General features: G+C 63.6%; 1 protein-coding gene across 1 annotated transcript; it reads left to right on the top strand.

Moving 5' to 3' along the window:
* Positions 1-19,023: 19,023 nt before the first annotated feature.
* On the top strand, positions 19,024-22,343 carry MYL10 (myosin light chain 10). The gene is made up of 6 exons (XM_055136634.1): positions 19,024-19,151; positions 19,317-19,392; positions 19,748-19,852; positions 21,236-21,314; positions 21,990-22,038; positions 22,245-22,343. Exons 1-6 carry the CDS (start codon positions 19,116-19,118, stop codon positions 22,341-22,343), a joined length of 444 nt encoding a protein of 147 aa, XP_054992609.1. The 5' UTR covers positions 19,024-19,115.
* The last annotated feature ends 184 nt before the right edge of the window (positions 22,344-22,527 follow it).

Here is a 22,527-nt window from a genome sequence, read left to right as displayed (position 1 = left end):
TACCGAAGACCGGTTCCCAAAGAAGTGAGCAGGGAGAGAGGGAGGGGCAGTCTGGGGGTGGGGGAACCCCCGTCTCCAGTCCCAGAGGTCAGCTCAGGTCACAGCCCAGCAGCTGACCCGCCACCGGACACTTCCGCTCACCTGCCTCTGTCTGCACACCTCCTGGGCCGGGCGCTCAGCTCCACCTGAACCGGCTCTCCCCACCCCCCACCCACCCCCGCACCCTCTGGGGCCCGGCCCGGCCTGGGGAGCGGCCCCATCACCTTGGGCAGCGGCAGCTCTTCTCGCAGAGATGGTGCCCAGCCCACCAGGGGGATTCGGCCACAGAACTGGGGACAAGCTCCCCCAGGCCAGCCGGCGGCAGTGCACCCCTGTACCCCATCCCCGGCTCTAAGAGAAGTTCTGGTGGGGGGCGGTTAGAGAAGGACGACCCCTCCTCCCAGCGCCCCGACCCCCCTGGGAATGCGTGTGGGAAGCCACTGATCTGCAGGTCCCCCTGGACACCCACACAGAGACACGCCCTGCCTGGGACAGTCCCGTGTGTGAAGTGGGCTGGCCTGCCCCCTAGAAGCCCTCTTCGGGAGGGCTCAGATATCCGGGTGCTGAGGGGCTCAGACACAGCAGTGCCCACACTCTGGGCGGCCCGCGATGGCCCCTCTGTGTGCCCATGTCCTGAACCCTATCCCATGCTGCCTCAGTTTCCCCTCAAACCTCTGTGACCCACGGCCACCTCTGGCCTCTCGAGCACTGGCTGTGAGTCACAGAGGACAGGACTGCACCCCGGACAGCCTGGCCTCCTGGCTTCAGCGCCACAGGGCCAGCTAGCGACAGTCCTGGGGGCCCCACCACGTCTCTCTCCACGACCCCTTCCTCCCTGACGCTCCCCAAGGCTGAAAGCTGGGCCTCGGCCTCTGATCCAACCTCCCATTCCAGATCACAGGGCACCCACCCAGCCGCCAAAGCCTCCCACCTGGGCCGGAGCCCCTCCCCAACTCCCAGCCCCGCCCCCAGCCTAGCTCCCAGCCACGCCCAGCCCCAGCCACAACCCACCCAGCTACAGTCCTGCCCCAGCCCCGCCCCCTCCCCAACGCAGCCCCGCCCCGCCATAGCCCCGCCCCTCCCAACGCAGCCCCGCCCCCGTCATAGCCCCGCCCCTGCCCTACCACTGCCCTCTTTTCCCACCGCCCCTTCCCAGCCCCGCCCCAGCCCCGCCCCGCCCTACCACAGCCCCTCCCCACCCTACCCCTATTCCCACCTCACCTCCCCCTCCCCAGCCATCCTCAGACTCTCCACCCTGTCCGCTGGCCTCCTCCCTGTTGTCCAGCTCTGGGCTGCTGACCACTTCACTGTTTCTCTCCACCCCCCCTCACCCCCCCTCCCCGGGTTCCAGTTCTAAGGAGGGCCAAGGCTCTCCCCTGGGCACAGGCCCCTGCCCGGTGCCTGCCCTGCTACCCGCCATGTCTGCAGGCTTAGCCCATTGGTGTGTGGGGCTGGGATCTCACCTGCAAGGCGAGCACTTCACTGCGAGTCAGAGCCTCAGTGGCAGCAAATCTCCGCCATCCCCCTGTTCTAACTGCACTGTGTGTCCCCATGCCAAGCCGGGGTCTGTGGTGAGGTCCTGTGACCCAAGAGAGGGAAGCACCCAGGCTGTCTGAATGGCCCTCCCCTAGGTCTTCGAACTTCTACTCGCCCTGCAAAACCTCAGCAACAATGTCCTCTGCGCACTTGCTCCCTTATCTGCCTTTGGGCTCCCAGGCCCCAGCCCAGTGGACTCCCTGCCCAGCCCGGCGCAGGCCAGAGGAGGCAGGTAGGAAGGGACGGGCACCCTCTGTGTGTCGGCTAACAGTGCCTCCCCACCCCCGCAGCCGCCCTGCCCATAGCCCACAACTCCGAGAGACCTCCTGGCCTGCACTGGGCTCATCCCTTTTTTCTCGGAGCCTCCGTCCCCCCACCAGAAGCGGGTGACCGTCACAGCTGCTCAGGTATCTGTATCCACATATTTGGGAAAGAGACTGACCATGAGAGAGTTCTCGTGCCTCAGTTTCCCTGGCTGCCCTCACTCCACCAGCAGCTGCTGGTGGCCCTGGGTGGGGGGAGCAGCCCTGGGATGTGCCTGGGGTGGGGGGCAGTGTGGCAAGTCCCCGCCCCAGAGAGAAAGGGGCTGAGGTCTGGCTTGGGGGTGTGGCTGGCACAGTGGCCAGAGCTGGTCGGGACCCCGTGTGCACCACGAGGCCCAGCCTGGACGCTGGGCCACACCCTGCTGTGTGCTCTCGGCTATGCACTGGCCTCTCTTCGCCCCTCGGGACAAAGGGGCCCCGGCCGCCTCCAGCCTCTTCCCCGTGTCTTCCTCAGGGACCGGGACCCGTCCCTTCGCACTGAGCCTCCTGCCCACACCCCAAGGAGCCGCCGTGGCCTCCCAGGTTCCCGGCACCCCCTCGGGGACGCGGAGTCCGGAAGCCCCAGGTGAGCCGGATCCCACAGAACCGCCTCGCGCGGCGGAATCAACAGGTTTTTGTGCATTTCATTCACAGCCTCCGCGTCTCGAAGTTATCACACGACACATCGGAGAGGAGTTAGCGTGTACTTAATTAATTTGATGAAAATAGTTCAACAACTGTAAACACCGTGGAAGTGTGCTTGCTGGGAAACGGCGCCCCAACTCCCTGGGCCTGGCGAGGGGTGCGGCTGGAGGCTGCGCAGTCCTGGGGGATGCGGTGGTGGCCCAGGCTCCCTGCTGGGGCGGGGTGAGGCAGGAAGGCTGGGGACAGAAAAAGCCCTGGCCCCCAGGGTGCCTGCTAGCCAAGCTCACCCATCCTGCTCCCCACTGGGTGGGCAGGGGCGTTGCCAGAGTCCACAGATGAGAAGCTACCAGCGCCTGGACGGGTGCTGAGCGCCCAGCTGCAGGCTGCCCGGAGGCCTTGTTCTTGGGGATGAAGTTCAGCCATCACCTCTTCCCAAGAGCACCGTGTGTCTCCTAGGGACTGAGAGTAATGGACCCTCTCTCCCAAACACGGAGCAAAGAAACTAGGGGTCCAGCACATGACTAATGGAAGTGCATTGTGGTAGTAGAGCTCTGGGGTGTTTCCCCCTTGCCTCTGGTTTCTTTTCTCCATGCTTGGGGCAGGCCTTCTATTTTCAGACTTCTCTCCTGGCCTCGGGGTAGCTGCAACAGCTCCAGCCATCACATCCACATCCTTGGCAGTGGCACAACAATGGAAGAGGGATGTGCAGAAGGATGAAAAAGTGCAAAATCCCTTTGAGTCATTCCTAGAAAGGCTCCCGGTGCCTGTCCCACGTCATGGGGAGATCTGGCTGTGCTCCTGTGTGGCAGAGCCCTGGGTGGGAAGAGTTCTGTGTAGTTGCCAGGAGGGAAAGGAGAAGCAGGGGGAAACAGAGGCAAATTCTTCTCCTTGGGCCTCTTTTTCCCCCAGAGAAGCAGGGGGTGGGTTGGGGATACAGGAGTCTCCAGTCTCACTGCGGCATCAGAATTGGGTTTGAGTGCAAAGTGGGAGCTTCCACGCTGAGGGCCAGAGTGGGAGCTGCACTCGGACCCGGCCCAGGACCCAGAGGGGCTGCAGGGGTGAGAGAGTGTGGGCACACGTGAGTGCACCAGTGTGTTTGCGCACATGCACGAGTGTGGGTGTGTGAGTGTGCATGGAGATGTGTGAGTTGTTTGTGAGAACGTGTGCAAAATGGTGAGTGTGCCTGCATGCATGAGGACTTGTGAATGTGTGTCTGATTTTGGGTCAGTGTGAGTTTGTGTGAGTGCGTGAGTGTGTAAATGTGAATGCATGAAAATGTGTGTGAACCTATGTGTGACCGCGTGAACATGTATGTGAGTGTGTAAATATGCATGTGGCTATGTAAGTGCATGAATGTGCGTGAGTGCATATGTGTATGAGTGTGTAGTATGTGAATGTATGAGTTTGAGTATGTGTGTATGAGTACATGAGCATATGTTTGTGAGTGCATGAGTGTATATGAGTGTGTGATAGTGTGTAATTACATGTGAATGTGTGAGTGCATGTGTGAATGTTAGTGTGTGTGAGTGTGTATAAGTGTGTGTGAGTGTGGGGGTGATTGTGTGTGAGTGCATGAGTGTGTAAATGTGTGAGTGTGGGGTTATGTGTGTGAGTGTGTGACTTGCAATTGTGAGCTTGTGTGAATGTGTGCAAGTGTGTGAGTGTGCAAGTGTGTGTATAAATGTGTGAGTATGTGAGCGTGTGTGGGGAGTGTGAGTGTGAGCATGTGGGTGTGAGTGTATGTTGAGTGACTGTGAGAGTGTGAGCGTGTGAGTGTATGTATGTGAGTAGTGTGAGTGTGAGTGTGTGAATGTATGTGTGTGAGTGCGTGTGAGTGTATGTGTGTGAGTGTGTGTGAGTGTGTGAGTGTCTGGAATGTGAGTGTATGTTGAGTGAGTGTGTGTGAGTGTGTGTGAGTATATGTGTGTGAGTGTGTGTGAGTGAGGGGGAGTGTGAGTGTGAGTGTGTCTGGCATCAACCACGCAGGATGACCGAGCGCCCGGTGCCTCACACACCTGCAGGCTGTGCTCGGGTCCCCCTGGTGCCAATCCTGTCTGTCAGTCCTGGGCAGGGCGTGAGTCTCCCCACCTTGCTTCCCCTTCCCTTCCCAGGTGTGGCCCCATTGAGGCCTGGCTCCCCACAACCCAGTCTCGGCCTCTCAGGGCCTGACCAGGGCCACCCCATTGGGCTCCTCCTTCTGACAGAAAAGGGACAGGTGGTCCGGAGGGGCCGCAGGGCTTCTGCCTCCTGCTGTCCACATTTGTGTGGTCCCACCCCAGGGACGGTGTCACCTGTGACCGGAGGGCCCGTCGTCGGCCATGGACGCACTTGTGGCAGCCACAGACAGCTCTGGGCACCCGGGAGAAGGCGGCCTTGCAAGCAGACACCCCCACTTCCATCCTGGGGCCCGAGGTCCTCGCCGGGACAGAAGAGGATCTGATGAGACCCTCTGCCCAGGCTGCACCCTCAGGACCCCACGGTGAGAGGGGAGGCTCCGCCCCCTCTGCGTGTCCCTCCGTTCTCTCAGGCCCGGGGGTGCCTGAGCGGACCGGCACCGGCACGGGCGCAGCAAGAAGAGGCCGGTGTCTCTCCACAGCCCCCCGTTTCCCATGGGCCCTCCCAGAGCAGGAGGCGCCGCTACGCCAGGTCCAAACGGGCCCCAGCTTGCCGGCTGCACACGCAGGGGTGTGGGCGTCTGCCGGGGCGCCTGGCTCCCCGGCTGGATGTGGGGGGCTCGGGAAAGGCCCCGGAGGGTGCAGGTGAGAAATGGACCCCTGAGGGCCCCATCTCCCTCCAGGGCCGACGCCAGGGTTCTGGGGGTGCAGGGACCCCCTGATTCTGAGATGGGGGTTCTGTCCCCTTAGGCCACCTGGGACTCACACGGGAACCCCAAGTGACACCTGCTGCCAGCACAGGAGAGTCCCGGGCAGACACTGCCTGGCGCACGGCCGTACCCCAGGAATCCCCAAGGTAACCTGTGTCGTGGAAAGTGGGAGGGAGCCCCCGGGCAGCCGCCTCCAGGGGGCCCCGGTGCAGGGCGTGTCGGGGTGCCCCTCCGAGCCAGGGGCCCCAACGGCTCTCTGCTCCCCCCCCTTCACCCCGCCAGGCGAGGGCCATGGGCAGCCTCTCCCCCCGGGGCTGGGGGCAGGAGCACAGACCCCACTTGGCCCGGCTCTGACTCAGGCTGGCCTCGGGCCACGGGCCCACCCAGGAGGCCTCCCAGACCTTCCTGTTTCGAAGAACCGCCCTAATGGCCCTAATTGGTGACCCCTCCGCCTCCTCCCCTCACGCGGCCTCGCGCCGCTCATTAGCCGGATCCTTAGAAGGCGGCGCGGCTTCAAAGCCGCCCCGGTTAAGGGGCGCCGCTCCGGCTCCCCACGGCGAGGCCCGGGTCAGCGTCTGCAGCACCTCCGGCCCGGGTGCAGCTGGGGAGGCCACTGGGAACCCCAGGAGCCCAGCCTTGCCGGGGCCCTCAGGGGCGGGGCAGGGAGAAGGCCCGTCTGTCTGTCTGTCTGTCTGTCTGTCTGTCTGTCTGTCTGTCCTCTGGTCCACAGGGAGGCGGGTCCGGGGTGGGGGCCCTGCCCAGCTCACACTCAGGGGTGGGGGGTGGACGCACTGAGCTCCACAAGCCCCGCAGGCTCCCACACGAGCAGCTCTGGATCCCCACAACTGCCCGAGAAAGGCAGAGACAAAGACAGAGACAGTGGGAGAGACAGAGACGTGAGAGCTGGAAGCTTCGCACAAAAGCAGATGGCACCTCAACAGGCGGCGGCCGTGTCTGGGGAGAGACAGACAGAGACAGAGACAGAGAGAGATAGAGGCAGTGAGAGACAGAAGGACAGAGAGAGGTAAAGGGACAGTTAGAGACAGAGACACACAGAGAGACAGAGACACAGAGAGATAGACACACACAGACAGGCTTATTTTTCCAAGCTGATAAGACAGGTCAGTACAAAATCTGTACTTAGGCCAGTGGGTGGGGCCAAGAGGACCCCCAAGGCCACCCCCCGGAGACAGTCCTGCTCCGGGGAGTCAGAGGTCACTCCTTATCCAACCAGGGCCGTCCCCTGCCTGGACACGGCCCACCGCCTGTTGAAGTGCCATCTGCTTTGTGGGAAGCTCCAGGGTACGGCCACTGCGCTCACGTTTCCCGGAAGCCCTGGGTCTGCATTTCCTCCACTCCCAGGGGGCCACGGCCGGCCGAGCCGACCCCTGAACTGTGTCATCCTGAGGCCCCGGGGGACATGAGGTGGGAGAATACGGGCCAGATTCAAGAGAGTCGTGGGTGTCCGAGCAGCCTGGCTTGGCTGCGGAGCTGGACAGTCCTGGGTGCTCTGGTCCCACTGGGCAGCAGGTGAGCCAGCTCCAGGCTGGACACGTGTCCCTGGCCGCTGTCTCCATACCCGCTTCCCGCTGCGAAGGTGGCGGCACACTGACAGCCCACGATCGGGTCCCGCCGCCCCTTGTCACTTCACCCTGCGGGCCTCGGCGAAGCCACGCCTTCAGGGACTGTCCCCGCCTCAGGGACTGGGCGCAGGGCAGAATCTGACATGCCTTTGTGGGGGGGGGGACATGTGTGTCACTTCCAGTGAGGCTCTGGGTCGGCCTCAGGCCCCTTCTGGCCCCGCCCCAGGTGTGCTGTTAGGCTGCGGGGCGCACACTGGCCCTCCACACCACTACCTGCAAGTCCCGAGTCTCGGCGGCTGGAGGCGGCTGACAGATCCCAAGGGCACCTCGGCCCTCCCCCCCCCCCCCCCCCCCCCCCGTGGTCCTGGCCCAGGGCCACGGCGCGACACCTGCAGGCCCAGGGACACTCAATGGTTCAAAACTGCCCCGGGCAGAATCACACCTGCCCGGCTGGAGGTGCTGGCGGCAGCACTGTGCTCCCAGGCTGGCGGGGCAAGGGGCCCTGGGGAGGGTATGGGGGTCTCTAGACGCACACACACACAGTGTGCATCCACACAGCACACAGACACACCACACACACAGCACACCTGCATATTCACACAGCACACACATAGCATACACACCACACACATACCACACACAACACTCAGCATACCTGTGCATTCACACAGCACACACACACCACACACACACTCAGCACACCCACATATTCACATAGCACACACACAGCACACACACACCACACACAGCACAGACACAGTACTCAGCACACCTGTGCATACACATAGCACACACAGCACAGACACAGCATTCACACAAACCCCACAGACACCCCCTACACATACATCACAGACACACCACAGACACACATCACAGACATACCACAGACATACCACACACACACCACAGATACACATTACAAACACACAGAGACATAGCTCTCACACACACCACAAACACACCATAGACACAGCACTCACCACATCTGCACTTCACACAGCACACACATTCCACACATACCACAGACACACCAAACACACACACCCCATCCATGTTACACAACACATTCCCCAAGATTTACCACGCACATTCCACATAGGACATATACCATACACACACCACATGCGTCACACACATATGCATGCACACACGCACTCACACATGAACACACATCACGCACATATACATTCACACACGCACCCACACATGCACCCAGACATGCATGCACACATGAAACCACACACGCACGTGCACAGGCACACACCTTTGCACCCACACACCATGCACACACGCATGCACACATGCACAAACACATGCACGCACTCAGAGCATGCACGTGTGTGGACTGACCCTCGGGCCCCCACTGCCCTGTGCCCACCCCCCTTTCTCTGGCCGGAAGGGCTGACCGGCAGCTCCCACACAACTGGGACAAACCCGGGACGAAGGTGGGTGCGGATCCAGCCCGGCGGGGCCGCATCTGCAGAAGGGCTGGCCAGAGCAGAGCCCACGGGTGCTGGCAGGCCCTGCGGGCACCCACAGCTCTGGCAGAGCACGGAGGGGCCAGGGGAGCACAGCGGGGTCCAGGGCCCGTGGTCAGGGGCCAGAGAGATCTGCCGACAGTGAGAATGCGCCAGACTCCAGGGCTGGTGAGAAACTGCAACTGTCGGAGCTGGAGCCACAGTGGGCGGGGGAGGGCGCTGGCCCTGCACAGTCAGCTGCCCCATCCTCAGCACCCCGGCGGGGCGGAGGGCGCAGGAGCACGGCCAGCAGGGATTCCTGAGGGCAGGGCCAGGAGGGGGCCCTGAGCAATGGCAAAATGAAAGAACAACAGAAGGAAGGCAGGAAGGCAGGAAGGGAAGAAGGGAGGGAGGGAGGGAGGGAGGGTGGGAGGAAGGGAGGGTGGGAGGAAGGGAGGGAGAGAGGAAGGGAGGAAGGAAGGAAGGAAGGAAGGAAGGAAGGAAGGAAGGAAGGAAGGAAGGAAGGAAGGAAGGAAGGAAGGAAGGGAGGGAGGGAGGGAGGGAGGGAGGAAGGAAGGAAGGGAGGGAGGAAGGAAGGAAGGAAGGAAGGAAGGAAGGAAGGAAGGAAGGAAGGAAGGAAGGAAGGAAGGAAGGAAGGAAGGAAGGAAGGAGGAAAGGGATGGAGGGAGGGAGGAAGGAATGAAGGAAGGAAGGAGGGAGGGAGGGAGGGAGGAAGGAAGGAAGGAGGAAAGGGATGGAGGGAGGGAGGAAGGAAGGAAGGAAGGAAGGAAGGAAGGAAGGAAGGAAGGAAGGAAGGAAGGAAGGAAGGAAGGAAGGGAGGGAGGAAGGAGGGAGGGATGGAGGAAGACAGGAAGGAAGGAAGGAAGGAAGGAAGGAAGGAAGGAAGGAAGGAAGGAAGGAAGGAAGGAAGGAAGGGAGGGAGGGAGGGAGGAAGAAGGGAAGGAGGGAGGAAGGGAGGGAGGGAGGGAGGAAGGATGGGAGGGAGGGAGGAAGGAAGGAAGGAAGGAAGGAAGGAAGGAAGGAAGGAAGGAAGGAAGGAAGGAAGGGAGGGAGGGAGGGAGGGAGGGAGGGAGGGAGGGAGGGAGGAAGGGAGGGAAAGAGGAAGGATGGAAGGAAGGAAGGAAGGAAGGAAGGAAGGAAGGAAGGAAGGAAGGAAGGAAGGAAGGGAGGGAGGGAGGGAGGGAGGGAGGGAGGGAGGGAGGAAGGGAGGGAAAGAGAAAGGATGGAAGGAAGGAAGGAAGGAAGGAAGGAAGGAAGGAAGGAAGGAAGGAAGGAAGGAAGGAAGGAAGGAAGGGAGGGAGGGAGGAAGGGAGGGAGGGAGGGAGGGAGGGAGGGAAGGAGGGAAGAAGGGAAGGAGGGAGGGAGGCCTGCGGCGGGCGGGCAGGAAGGACGGACCTGCTACTGAGTGGGGGCTACCGAGACCAGGCAGGGCTGTGGGGTGGCCAGTGTGTCCAGAGGACAGCGCAGGGCTGTCTGTCAAAGTGAAGGTGAAGGTTTGCGGTCCAGGGTTAGGGCTGGTCAAGGTTTCTGCTAAGGACAAGTTGAGGTTATGGCTTAAGTTTAGGACTGAGGGGTGGACGGGGGCCAGGGCAGTGGCCCAGGGCGAGGGCACTGCTGGCATGCTGCCAACCGGGTTTGGGTCCTGGAGGACAACTCAGGCCTGACCCCTGACCCCTGACCCACAGCCGAGTCCTACAAACCGGGAGGGAGGGGGAGGCTGGGGAGCCCGGGGGGCCGGGCCCTCCCCACGGGGCTGATACGTTGGAATCACAGAAGGCAGCTTATGTCGGGGTGCAGTGTGAGAGGGGTCCCCTGGCCATCGCAGCGTCCGAGCGAACGCACCCCTGAGCCAGATGGGGTGCTCACGGCCAGCTGCGGCGGGCAACAGAAAGCGCACATCAGTGCAGGGGCCTGGGTGGCCCCCAGGCCCAGCACATGTGGGACGGCGTCTGCTGAGGGGACCCGAGTCTCAGGGGAGGGAGCCCTGGGCGTGTCTCCCTGGCACCTGTCAGTCTCCGGGGACCTGGGCAGCCCTCCCTCCACCTCCTGGCTGTCCTGGACATGTTCGGTAAACTGGGGCCTGGCCCCACCAGGCACCATGATCCTGTTTGTTCCTCCTCCTCCAGGATGGCCCCCTGGATTCCTTGCACCCCAGATTTCATCTGCTTGGATCCATGCGGCCCCACAGCGTGGTAAACCTGAGCACCATAGACTGTGGCTCAAGAACAAACACATTTCTTAGCTTCATTTATTTATTTAGTTAGTTAGTTAGTTAGTTAGTTGTTGCTTTTGGGGTCACACCCAGCGATGCACAGGGGTTATTACTGACTCTACACTCAGGAATTACTCCTGACAGTGCTTGGGGGACCATACGGGATGCAGGTAATTGAACCCAGGTCGGCCACATTCAAGGCAAACACACTGCCTGCTGTGCTATCACACCAGCCCCCTAGCTTCACTTATTTTTATGTGGGGGTCACAAGTAGCAGTGCTCAGGGGTCTCTCCTGGCTCTGTGCTCAGGGACCATATGGGGTTCCAGGGCTCAAAATAGGCTTGGCAGCATGCAAGCAGGTGCCGTGGTCACTGGACCATTGCCCTGGCCCCAATCCAACCCCTTAATTTTAAACTTAACCCATACATAACCTTCAACTTATCCTTAACAAACCCTCCAACTTAATGCAACCTTAACCAGCCCTTAACCCTGAACCTTAATCTTAACCCTTAATCACTGTATCACTGTATCACTGTCATTCCATTATTCGTTGATTTACTCGAGCGGGCACCAGTAACGTCCCTATTACACTCAGCCCTGAGATTTTAGCAGCCTCTCCTTACTCTTGTTTCCCAATGATTGGAGGCTCTTTCAGGGTCAGGGGAATGAGACCCATTGTTACTGTTTTGGGCATATCAAATATGCCACGGGTAGCTTGCCAGGCTCTGCTGTGGGGGCGGGATAATCTGGGTAGCTTGCCGGGCTCTCTGAGAGGTATATATCTATCTCTTACTGTATTTTGGATATAAATACGTCACGGGGAGCTTGCCAGGCTCTCCCAAGTGGGCAATAGACTCTCAGTAGCTTGTCAGGCTTCTCCAAGAGGGAGAACTAGGCTATTCCATGTTGCACGGTCACAATGTGGCCACAATACAGCCGCGTGCTTCTGGGAGCTTGGTTTTATAGTCTCTGGATGTTGGCCTTGATGGAATTACACGTGTGGGGTGGGGGGGCACGTCTCAGTCCTGATCTGAGCAGCCTTGGAGATCTCGGCCCCCGTCACCTTAATATTAACCCTTAATATCAGCTTTTACTTTAACCATAAATATAATCTTAACCACCATCTTAAAACTTAACTATAAAATGTAAATTAACCTTAACCCTTCACTGTAGCATGTGACCTTTGTTTTTTCTTTTTGAGTCACACCCAGCGATGCACAGGGGTTACTCCTGGCTCAAGCACTCAGGAATCACTCCTGGCAGTACTCAGGGGACCATATGAGTTGCCGGGAATTGAACCTGGGTCAGCTGCATGCAAGGCAAATGCCCTCCCCACTGTGCTACCACTCCAGCCCCTGTAGCATGTGACCTTAAACGTTGCCTTCTCCCAAGCAAAAGCATGAAGGTGACCCTTAAGGAAATACCCTCAACTCTTCTGTGTTTGTTTACTTGGGGGTCACACCCGTCAGTGCTCAAGGGTAACTTCCGGCTCTGCTTTCCGGAATCACTCCTGGGAGGCTCAGAGGACCGTTCGGGATGCTGGGGATTGGACCCGGGTCAGCTGCGTGCCAGGAGAAGGCCCTCCCCGCTGTCCTAGCTCCCTGGCCCCGTAGACATCACTGCTCTTGCCCACACTTTTCTCTGAACTCATTGTTTTGATCTTACCGGAAAACTTTTGGTTAGTTTGGTGGGTTTGGGGGCCCCACCCGGCGGTGCTCAGGGCTGACTCAGAGGTCCCTCCTGGTGGGGCTTGGGGGGACCTTGCAGGGTGTGGGATGGAACTGGAGTCAGCTGCGTGCAAGGCCAGCGCCCCCCCACCCGCCGCTGTCCTGCTCTCAGACCCCCTCCTAAGCTTTTAGCCTCGACCTCAGCTCACAGCCAGAGCACTAGCCCCCAAGCCTTGCCTCAGCCCTAACGCGAAGTCACCTCACAACCGTCGCCCCGCCAGCCGCCCCTGCCTTAGGCTGGGGGTCAGCGACACTGACAGGCGTGGGGGACCCCCCAGGCTGCCCCGGGGTGTGGGACCCATCTCCCACTCCCGTGGCCCCCTCCAGGCCCCAGCACTCCCAGCAGTCTGGGCAGAGCCCCCAGGGTGCCTCCTGGGCTGGGCAGAGCACTGCCCGGTGAGTCCCAAACTGTGTGGTGGGCCGGCGCCCCTCCTCCGTGCCCCCTCCTGCTACTGGGTGGGCTTCGTTGCTCCCACAGCCAACAGTGCCTCAGCCCCTTCTTCCCGCCCCTCTGAGCACAGGGCACTGCTTGCTGGGCCTTAAGTGCCCCAGGTTAGGGTTGGACCCGGGGGTGGCCAGTGTGGGGAGCCGGCAGCCCACCACATGGCACCCCCGTGAAGAGGAGCATGGGGTCCCGCGAGGCGAATGGGGGGTGGCAGGTTTGGGTGGGAACTCTGCACAGCTGCACAGAGCCAGGGCTGGGGTCGGGCCAGCGGAGGCCCCAGGAAGCCCAGCTCGGAGGACCCGGGGTCACCCCGGTTCCCAGTGCTGAGACTGTGGGCACACGGGTCTGGGCTTCACAGAGGCCCCAGGCCTCGGCCCCGCCACCCCAGGTGAGGGGGACTCTGGCCCTGAAGTGTGTGCTGTCAGCCCAGGTCTGGTTTGTGGAGAACCTGCCGGGGCTTGCACTCTCCCCTCCCTGGGTAGAGCCCCCGACCTCTGTTGATAGGACCTTTCCCGGTGCAGCTGAGAGTGGGCCTCACGCCAAGGGGGCGCCTGGGCTGCTGGAGACCCTGGAAGTCACACACGCTCAGTGCCAGGCCTGGCCTGCTCTGTGGCCTCGTCACTTCCCGGGGACGGGTTGGGGGGGAGCCCATCTGCGCCCGAGTGCCCCCGCCTCCCCCCAACTCAGCCCCGGGGCCTGAGCAGGCACCAGGTTCTCCTGGGTCCCCCCAGATGGAGCTTGGCGGTGGGGGCGCCCAGCCTGTCCCCCACACTGCAGGAGGCCCCTAATAATCAGGCTGCTGAGAGCAGGGAGGGGCGCGCCCGGGGACCACCCACCCCACCCAAATCCCCCCCGGAAATCTGGCCTGCTGGCACCTCGCGAGCCCAGAGGCAGCAGCCGCACGCCCACTCCTGGGGGCAGGAAAGCCCAGGCGGCCTGTCCAGGGTGGCTGGGCTCCCCGGTGGCCAGGCCCAGGCCCGGGCAGGGCCCGGGCAGCTGCCCCCAGAACGGGAGTCAAGCCCCGTCAGCCCCGCGGGGTCCCTTTCCCGGCCCAGACTAATCGCCCCAGGAATGCCGAGATCACAGTGCAGGGCCGCCCCCGGCTCCTCCTGCACCCGCCGGGGCTTAGGGGAGACACACGGGGAAGCTCCAGAGAAAGCCCAGGGTCTCGGGAAGGGGGCGGCGTCCTGGCTCCCAGCCGGGCTGCCCCCGGGTGGACGTGGGCCTGGGCAGCTTCGCCAAGACTCGGCGGCCGCCCGGGTAGACGGAGTGTCCAGGCGTCTGGGGGGACAGGGACCCCGAGGCAGGTGTGGTGCCCCCCCACCGGGGCCTGCTCAGCCCCTGGTTGCTCCTGCTGCCCCTCAAGTGGCCTCGTGCCCTCTGCCCTCTCCCGCCTGACCCCAGACCCTCTCTCTGGGCTGCCGGGAGCCCACCCCCACGCCTCTCCCTGTGCAGAGACCCCACCCCTCGTCTGTCTCGCCTGGGTCCTTCCCCGTGCGCTCACCTCTGCTCTCAGAGCCAGGGAGGGGCTCTCGGGCCTGGACGCCCGGCACAGGGCCGCAGCAGACAGCAGAGGAGTTCTCTTCGCCAAGGGCCACTGGCGGTGGGCAGGCTGCGGGGGGGGGGGTGGGGGGGGCGGGGCAGAGGCCACTGGTGAACCCCTCGGGCCAAGGAAAGGCCAATTCTCCAGGGGGGAGGGAAGGGAAGCTGGGAGTTGGGGTAAAGGGACAAAGGCCGTGGCTGGAAGCCTCGGGTTGGAGGTCAGAGGTGGCGCCGGGGGAGGGGACAGGGGCTAAAGCTTGGGGTGAGGGTGGCAGTAGCGCCTGGCCCAGCCTGCTCTGGAGTGGCCGTGAGGCCCCCCTGTCCCCTCTCTACTCCCTCTGGCACCCGGGTTTCCCGCTGGACGGAGGGGGGCCCCCTTCCCGTGGGGTAAGTGCTCCTCTGAGTCAGGCCAGCCGGAGCTCTGAGAGAGACCTCTGTCGCCCAGGGCTGACTGAGGTCTCAGTGGACCAAACCGGGTGACCCAGAGCCGGGCCCCCTCCCTGCCCCCGTCGGGCCCATGGGAACTGTCTTCGCTGGGCCCCGCACCCCGACCTGGCGCTGGTAACCCCAGAGCCCACCGCTCTTCACAGGACAGGGCTGCGAGTCTTGTCGGCCCGTTCTCAGGCGGGAAACGGAGCCAGCGCAGCAGAGAGCAAGGGATGGGCTCGCGCCAGTGCCCCGGCCCGGCCCGAGATGAGAGATTCCTCCCAGGTCCCGGGGGCTCAGCAGAGGTCAGCCCGCGGCTTCCGCTCCTGATGTTTACTTTCACTTTGGGGTTTCACCAAGCAGTACTGGGTGGGGGGGGCTACTCCCTGTCTGGTGCTCAGGGGTCACTCCCGGCAGTGCTGGAGGTTGACCCCCTGTTCCTGCCCTGACCTGCTTCCAGGACATGGGGGAGGGGCAGGAGGAGAGCAGGACACGGATTTGCAGAGCGCCGGGACTTTGGGGGCACCTGCATCCCTAGGGGAACTGTGCTGGGGCTGGAGCAATAGCACAGTGGGGAGGGCGTTTGCCTTGCACACGGCCGACCCGCATTCAATTCCCAGCATCCCATATGGTCCCCTGAGCACCACCAGGGCTAATTCCTGAGTGCAGAGCCAGGAGTAACCCCTGAGCATCAGCGGGTGTGACCCAAAAAGCAAAAAAAAAAAAAAACAACAAATAAAAACACCCTACGGGAACTGTGCTCACGCCCCCCCATCGCAGGCTGGCTGGGGTCTTAACGCTGTTGTGTGCTGGGTGGGGAGCTTGGGTGCTCGGCTGGGTGAGCGGCTGCAGGTGGGAAGCAAGTGGGAGTGATTGTCCCAGAGGCATGACGGACCCCCAGGGACAGGCCCCGCCACCCTCACACGACCCAGTCCAGCAGCAGGTGGGCTTCAGGCCCTGCAGAGTCATACCTCCCCCCGCCCGCTGGGGTCCCTGTCTGGGGCTTCAGCCCGAAGGACAGCAGGGACCAACCCTGGAGTCAGGGGAGGCGCCAGGCAGGCTGTCCAGAGTGCCTGGAGGGAGCCTTCCCTTGGGGAGGGACAGGAGAGGGGAGCATTTGGATGGGCAGAAACTTGTAGAAGATTCTAGAAGCGTCCTTCTGGAAATATGAGGAAGAGAAGGCTCCCTTCCTGGTTCGATTAACTATCAGTCTCTGGGGAGTGCCTTGACCTGTGTGTGCCTCGGTTTCTTCATCTGGACCGTGGCGGCTCGAATGTACTCTGAGAAGAGTATTCTGGAACACTGGCCCCGGCCTCCAGCTCTAGGACATCTGTGTTTGGGAAAGGTCAGCTCTCCTCTCGGCCCCTCCGGCCTGGCTTGGCCTCCCCCAGGCAGGGATGAGCTGTACCGGGGGCCCGAGGTCAGCAGCGGGGACAGTTAAGCTGCCGGGCACCCGGACAGGGTGGGCAGTGGCTGGGCTCAGCGCTGCCGGCCCTGGCGGCCCCCACGGGAGCTGACTTGGCAGGGCCGCCGGCCTGCCCGGACACACGGGGGCACATGGCAGGTGCGGGCTCAGCCGAGGGCGCCTCCTGGGAATGTGGGGGCCGGGCCAGGCCGGGGGCGGTGGGGGGGGGGGGTTCAGGCGTCTCCGGGGATGGTGGAGCCGGGCCAGAGTGGCTCAGCCCTGTCTCCTGCGCCCCTGCCCCGATTCACCCCTGCCAGGGCCCCTGCAGGGGTGGGCCCGGCCTGCGGGGGCTGGAGCACAGTGGCTTGTTCCTAAAGCCCACCGGGCTGTTCTGGGTGCCCTGTGCGTGTCCTCAGCCCCCACCCACCCCCGTCCTCCAGGTGAAGAAGTGCAAACACGCTCCGGCTCCCAGCTCCAGAGGAAGTTTCTAGAAAGTTCTGCTCCAAACGTTCCCTGCCCACTCCTCTCTCCCCCTGGGCCACCTGTGGGCAGAGAGAGGGTGTCAGGCCTGGGCGGGCCGAGGTCAGGGGCTCTCCTGCCAGCTCTCCCCGCGGGGCGCCTCTCCCTGCACTCAGCCCGGGTCCCTCCTGCCGGGCCCTGGCCACCGGGACCTGCCTGGCCCGGCGTGGGAGAGACTGGCACTTGGCTGCCGCTGGACCGTGGGCTTGGCCCACAGGTGTCCGGCAGTGACGCCAGCCTGTCCTTTGTCACTTCGTGAGCTGTCGGGCCCCCCGGCACTATTTAAAGGGCCGTGTCGGTGCTGGCCAGGCCTGCAGAGACACGGGACCCAGAGACCATGGTAGGCTGGGCCACCCCACCCTGGCCTCCTCCCCCCCACCCGACATCCCTTGTGACCCTCATGCCCTCCCCGACCCTGACCTTGACCTCGCTCCTCTGCTGACATCCTTGACTTTGACCCCATGTGGCCCTGACCTTTCCTTCTTCTTTCATGACCCGTCCTGGCCTGTCCCTTCCCAGTGACCCGTTGAACTGTGTGGGCCCTAGTTTGAGGGCTTGGAGGTCCTGGTTTGGGGGGGCTGAAGACTCTAGTTGGGGGGTTCTGGTTTGGAGGCTCTGGTTTGGGGGTCCAGGTTTAGGGGTTTTGGGGGGTAGGGGGCCCTGGTTGGGGTCTCTGGTCTTCTGGACGCGGGGCTAAGAGCTGGCGGAAGGAGGGCAAGCAGGGTGCAGGGAGCGGGTGCGCAGTCTTGGAGGCCACAGCAGTGTGACCCCGCAGGGTGTGTGAGGTCAGGATTGGGGTGTGTGGGGTCAAGATCGGGACTCCAGGACTGGGGTCCACCAGCTTTGTTGGGGATCATCAGCCACTCGGACCTCTGGGGGCCTTCCTGGCCAGGCGGCTGCCGGAGGTCTCTCTGGAGCCCCTCAATGCTCTAATGCATCAGTGTCCACCCTCCTCCATCCTATTGGCCTGAGGACTCTTCCCTGGTGGCTCAGCTCAGCTCAGAGGCACCTCCTCCAGGAAGTCTGCCTGAGTGGCAGCAGGGGTCTCAGATGCTGCCCCTCCCTCACACACCTCTCTCGATCATTCTCGGAGGGTGACTCAGCTCTGGGTCCTCATGGCCTGGCTGGAGGTCAGCAGGGCCCTGGGACTGGCTCTGAAACTTTGAGTTTTATACGTGAGCACTGAGGCTCCGAGCAGTCTTGATTCAGAGCCCGGGAGCACCCAGCGGGGACCCTGCTAATATGGGGTGAGACGTCTCCTCTGCCCACAGTGGGGCCTGTGGGCGACACAGGGCAGCTGGACGGAGGCATCCCGATGCATGACAGGGCACTGGGCCTCAGTTTCCCCTGGAAGGCCGGAGAAAGCAATCCCTCCTCTCCGGCGGGTGCTGGGGGGCCGGCGCCCAGGAAGGATGGCAGGGGGGCCGGGAGGCGCCGACTCACCAGCAGCACCTAAAGGACGGGGCGAGGCTGGGTGGGGGGCACGGAGGCCGAGGGCAGGTCTGAGGGGAGAGGAGCCGAAGGGCCCCCCAGACGGAAGTGAGGGATTTTTATTAATCAGCGGGAAATGTATATGTAATTACGCGAGATGAACTCGGCGGGGAGGCTCTCTCCTTTATGATGTCTGAGGGGATTTATAAATATTACAGAGGCTTTACAGCATCTCCCAGCCCGGCCCTGCCAGCTCCTTTCAAAGGATTAGCGCAGACAAAGCGCCCACTGAAAGCTAATTATAAGTCAGCGATGCCTCTGCTGCAGGGTGCCAGCCCGGGAGGGGGCTGGTGCGGGGGTGGGGGAAGTTGGGGGGACAGGAGTGAGCAAGGCGGGGGAGGGGGACCACACAGGCACTGGGGGCAGGAGAAGCCGGGCTCGGGCAGGGGTGGGGGCAGGAAGGGGGGCAGGGGCACCCATGACGGCTGAACCCTCCCTGCACCCGCAGCCCGTTGCGGGGGGGGGGGGGGCCCTCCTGCAGGGGGCCGGAGGTGACCCCAGAGTGTTCCCTGTGACCCCCTCTTCCTGGCAGAACTGCATCACGGGAGGGTCAGGAGACCCTCGGGACCCCGAGTGGCTGCCGCTCCCAGGAAGGGCTGCGGCGGGGGGGGGGGGGCGGCTTGCTCTGACCCCCACAGCTATTGCCACCCCCACTCCCCACCCTGAGCCCCGCAGCTGCTGCCACCCAAGGGAGTTGCGGGGTGTGGCTGCCCAAGCTGGAGGGGGGGGTCTCCAAGTTCGGGGGGTGGGTCAGGGCTGCCTTTGCAGGTGGGACCCCCGGAGCTGCTCGGGAGGACAGGGTGGGGTTATGGGCGCGGGGGTGAGGGGTCAAGGCTGGGCGGGGAGAGCTGTGGCCCCGGCAAGCCCCCCATGTGTCCCCCAGGCTCCCCGAAGGGCCCGGAAGCGCGCGGAGGGCGGCGCCAGCTCCAACGTCTTCTCCATGTTCGACCAGAACCAGATCCAGGAGTTTAAGGAGGTGGCAGCCTGGGGCGGCTCGGCGGGGGCTGGGGCAGAGGGTGCCCCGGGGAGCATGAACTGCACACGGGGTCCCGCTGTGCTGTGACCACCTGCCCCGGCCAGTCCCCGGGGATCTGTGGGCGCGTGGCCCGGCCAGGGGTCTCACTCGGCGCCGTCTCCGCAGGCCTTCACCATCATGGACCAGAACCGGGACGGCTTCATTGACAAGGAGGACCTGCGGGACACCTTCGCTGCCCTGGGTGGGTGGCGGGCCAGGTGGCTGTCCCAGTGCACCGTGGGGCGCAGAGCAGGGGGCAGGGTGTGGCGGCAGGAAGGGCTGCGCACTAACCGGGGGCGGGGAAGGGTCTCCCCAGTGTCCACCCCGTCCCGGGGTGCTGGAGGTTCCCTGTGCTCTTCAGCTTCTGCTCCTTTGGCCTCAGTTTCCCCTATGGGCCACAGCTGCTCTGCTGCCTTCGGAGAGGTGGGGGTGGCCTTGCTCCAGGGGGCCCCGGCAGGCAGGAAGGCGGAGGTGGCGCCCTGGTGCCCAGCGGGCCCCTCTGACTGTGGGCAGCGGGCGGGGGGCTCTGGCTCACCGTCCCTCCCCACGCACCCCAGGCCGCATCAACGTGAAGAACGAGGAGCTGGAGGCCATGGTGAGGGAGGCCCCGGGGCCCATCAACTTCACCGTCTTCCTGACCATGTTCGGGGAGAAGCTGAAGGGTGAGGGGCCCGGGGCCCTGGGGAGTGGGCGTGGGGGTGGTCATGCCCTGCCCCACCGGCCCGAGACACACACACAGGAGAAAGGTTCTGGAAGCCACAGTGACCCAGTCCGGGCAGGACACGGCTCCGGGGGAGGGTTGGGGGACCCCCCCACGCCCTGCCTCAGGCTGCCCTGTCCCGGACCCCTGCCAAGGACCCCAATTCAGCAACTTGTAGGGTCTGGAGGGCTGAACTGCCAGTCGAGGGGCCTCCCTCCAGGATCTCAGAGACAAGGAGAACCCCCTCTTTGCCTCGTTCAATGCTGGGGGCTCCCCAGCCTGTCCCTGGATTTAGGGACCCCCTGCCAGGCACTCCAGGAAGATTTAGCCCGGATCCTCCCTTCATCCACCAGGCCCCCCATGCAGGGGAGACGGGGCTCCCCGAGGGATGCTGGGGTGATCCCACCTAACAGCGTGGATTCGGCTTGATGAAAACCCTAACACCCTCCTGGGGAGGGGCTGGACGAGCACCCCAGCCAGGGCCTCCCGCCCTGGGGGCGGCCGTGGCCTTGGGGCTCCCCGACCCCTGGAGGGCAGGTGGAGGGGGGCCCTGCGGTGGGGCACAGAGGTTCCGGCCAGCCCAGAGCCAGTCCCCCGGGAGCCTGTGCCAGCTCCAGGCACCTCACCTCACCGGCGCGGTTATGGGGGACCCACACCTGGCAGAGCTTCAGGGGCATGCAGTGCTTGAACCCAGACCTCGCGGGGGCGGGGGGCGGGCGGGGGACACACGGCCATCATCACGGCACCCCCCTGCCCCCAGACCATCTCTGGGGCGAAGGTGGATCTGTGGGGGTGTGCAGTTTCCCGCACCTCAGAGAGCAGGGCAGTTGCTCCTTCCGGCCCCGACAGGCCTCTGAGACCCCCGGAGGCCAACTGTCCCCGGCCCCTGGGCAGCCTCCAGCGGCTCCCTGTCCGCAGTAAGATGCTGGTGAGGTGACCCAGGCACCATCCCATCTCGCACGAGGAACACACAGTTGACAGATGCAGTCTGATGGGGGAGTCCTAACTAGCCCTGATCCAGACTGATGGGGGAGGCAAGCTGGCCCAACCAGTCTGATGGAGGGGGAGACACATAGGAGTCTATGGGGCAGCAGACGGCCTGCTCCAGTCTGATGGGGGAGGCGGGGGAGAGGGGGAACCTGACCAGAGCGAGGAGCCGGATCGTGGCAGACAAGTGGCGAGCTCTGGGGGTCCAGAATCTTGGCTTCAGACCTGCCCCCTTATCGGTGGAGGCTTGTAGGAAGACCGAGTCCGTTTTGGTGAGGGTGGGGTCTGGGCCAGAGCACTGGTGGCAGCAGAGCCGTGCCTGGCCGTGGCCCCAAGCCTGTCCCCCACGTGCCCCCAGGAACAGACCCTGAGGAGACCATCCTCCACGCCTTCAAGGTCTTCGATGCGGAGGGGAAGGGCTTCGTCAAGGCTGACTTGTGAGTGCTGGCGTCCAGCTGCGGGAGCGCCCCCCTCGCTGGGCCTCGGGATCCCCGTGAGCGGGTGTCGGGCCCACAGGGGACAGAGTGGGTGGGGCCCTGAGGTGGGGGGTGGAAGCAGACCTCGACGGGTGGCTGGGGAGCATTTGAGCAGGAGCCCAGGGGAGGAGAGGCTGACAGGTGGACAGGACATGGAGTGGGAGCCCCTTTCTACCCTGCGGCTGAGAGATTGGGAGAGGGGTCAGGCAGCGGCAGCCTGGAGGCCAGCCTGGAGGGGGTGAAAAGCTGAAGTGCCAGGAGGTCATGGCAGGGGCAGAGGTCAACAGGCAGGTTGGTGGGTTCAGGGGCAGGGGGCACGCAGGAAGCACTGACAGGACCCGAGTTGCGGGGCAGGGAGGTCCCACACTGGACATAGGGTGGCGGGGTCGGTGGGGGGCTGGGGCAGCTGGCACAGGGCACGGCTGGGACTGGAGAGACACCCCCCAGAGGCTCCCACGGGGCCCCTAGAAAGACTCCCGACCCTACCCGGGGCAGCCCCCCCACTGCAGCCCTCCCCCTCTTGGGGGTCAGTGGGGCCAGGGAAGCACAGGACTCTGGCCTGGCTGCTCCCGGAAGCCAGCTGGGCAGTGGGGGGGGGCAGCACCTGCACCCCCCCACCTGCACCCTCTCACACAGCATCAAGGAGAAGCTCATGACCCAGGCTGACCGCTTCAGCGAGGACGAGGCAAGTGGCCACTTCTCAGGGGTCTTCCGGGGTTTAGCCTGCCCAGCCCTCCTTGGCCCCCCAAGTAAAAGATCCCCCTTGCGTCCTGCCTGGAGGACGGGGCACTGCCCTCCAGCTGCACAGAGCAGGGGCCCCGGCTGTGGCCCCTGGGAGCGGGGCCCTGGCTGTGGCCCCCGGGCCCTGCTGAGACCCCGCCCCTCCCCCAGATCAAGCAGATGTTCGCGGCGTTCCCTCCGGACGTGTGTGGCAACGTGGACTACAGGAGCCTGTGCTACATCATCACGCACGGCGAGGAGAAGGACTAGCAGCGCCCGCGGGACCCCCTGTGGGGGCTGGATGCGGGACGCGCCTCTCGCCCTGAGATCTGGGGCTGCAGCAAAATAAACCATGTGGAGAGTTCTGACGGCTGTGATTTGCGTTGTCCGGGAGTCGGGGAGCCCTTGAACATTCCCCAGCGGTTGGTTTTTCCAAAACCGCTTTTCCTCCCTG

Source organism: Sorex araneus, chromosome 4, assembly GCF_027595985.1.
Source record: "Sorex araneus isolate mSorAra2 chromosome 4, mSorAra2.pri, whole genome shotgun sequence".
In the NCBI taxonomy this organism is placed as follows: domain Eukaryota; kingdom Metazoa; phylum Chordata; class Mammalia; order Eulipotyphla; family Soricidae; genus Sorex; species Sorex araneus.
The sequence above is the reverse complement of the archived record's forward strand: the minus strand, read 5'-3'. Positions and strand labels throughout refer to the sequence as shown.

Coding starts and splice junctions, on each gene's coding strand:
- MYL10 (XM_055136634.1), top strand. CDS start 19,116: ATGTTCGACCAGAACCAGATCCAGGAGTTTAAGGAG. Junction 19,152..19,316: donor AGATCCAGGAGTTTAAGGAG/GTGGCAGCCTGG, acceptor CCGTCTCCGCAG/GCCTTCACCATCATGGACCA. Junction 21,315..21,989: donor GGCTTCGTCAAGGCTGACTT/GTGAGTGCTGGC, acceptor CCTCTCACACAG/CATCAAGGAGAAGCTCATGA.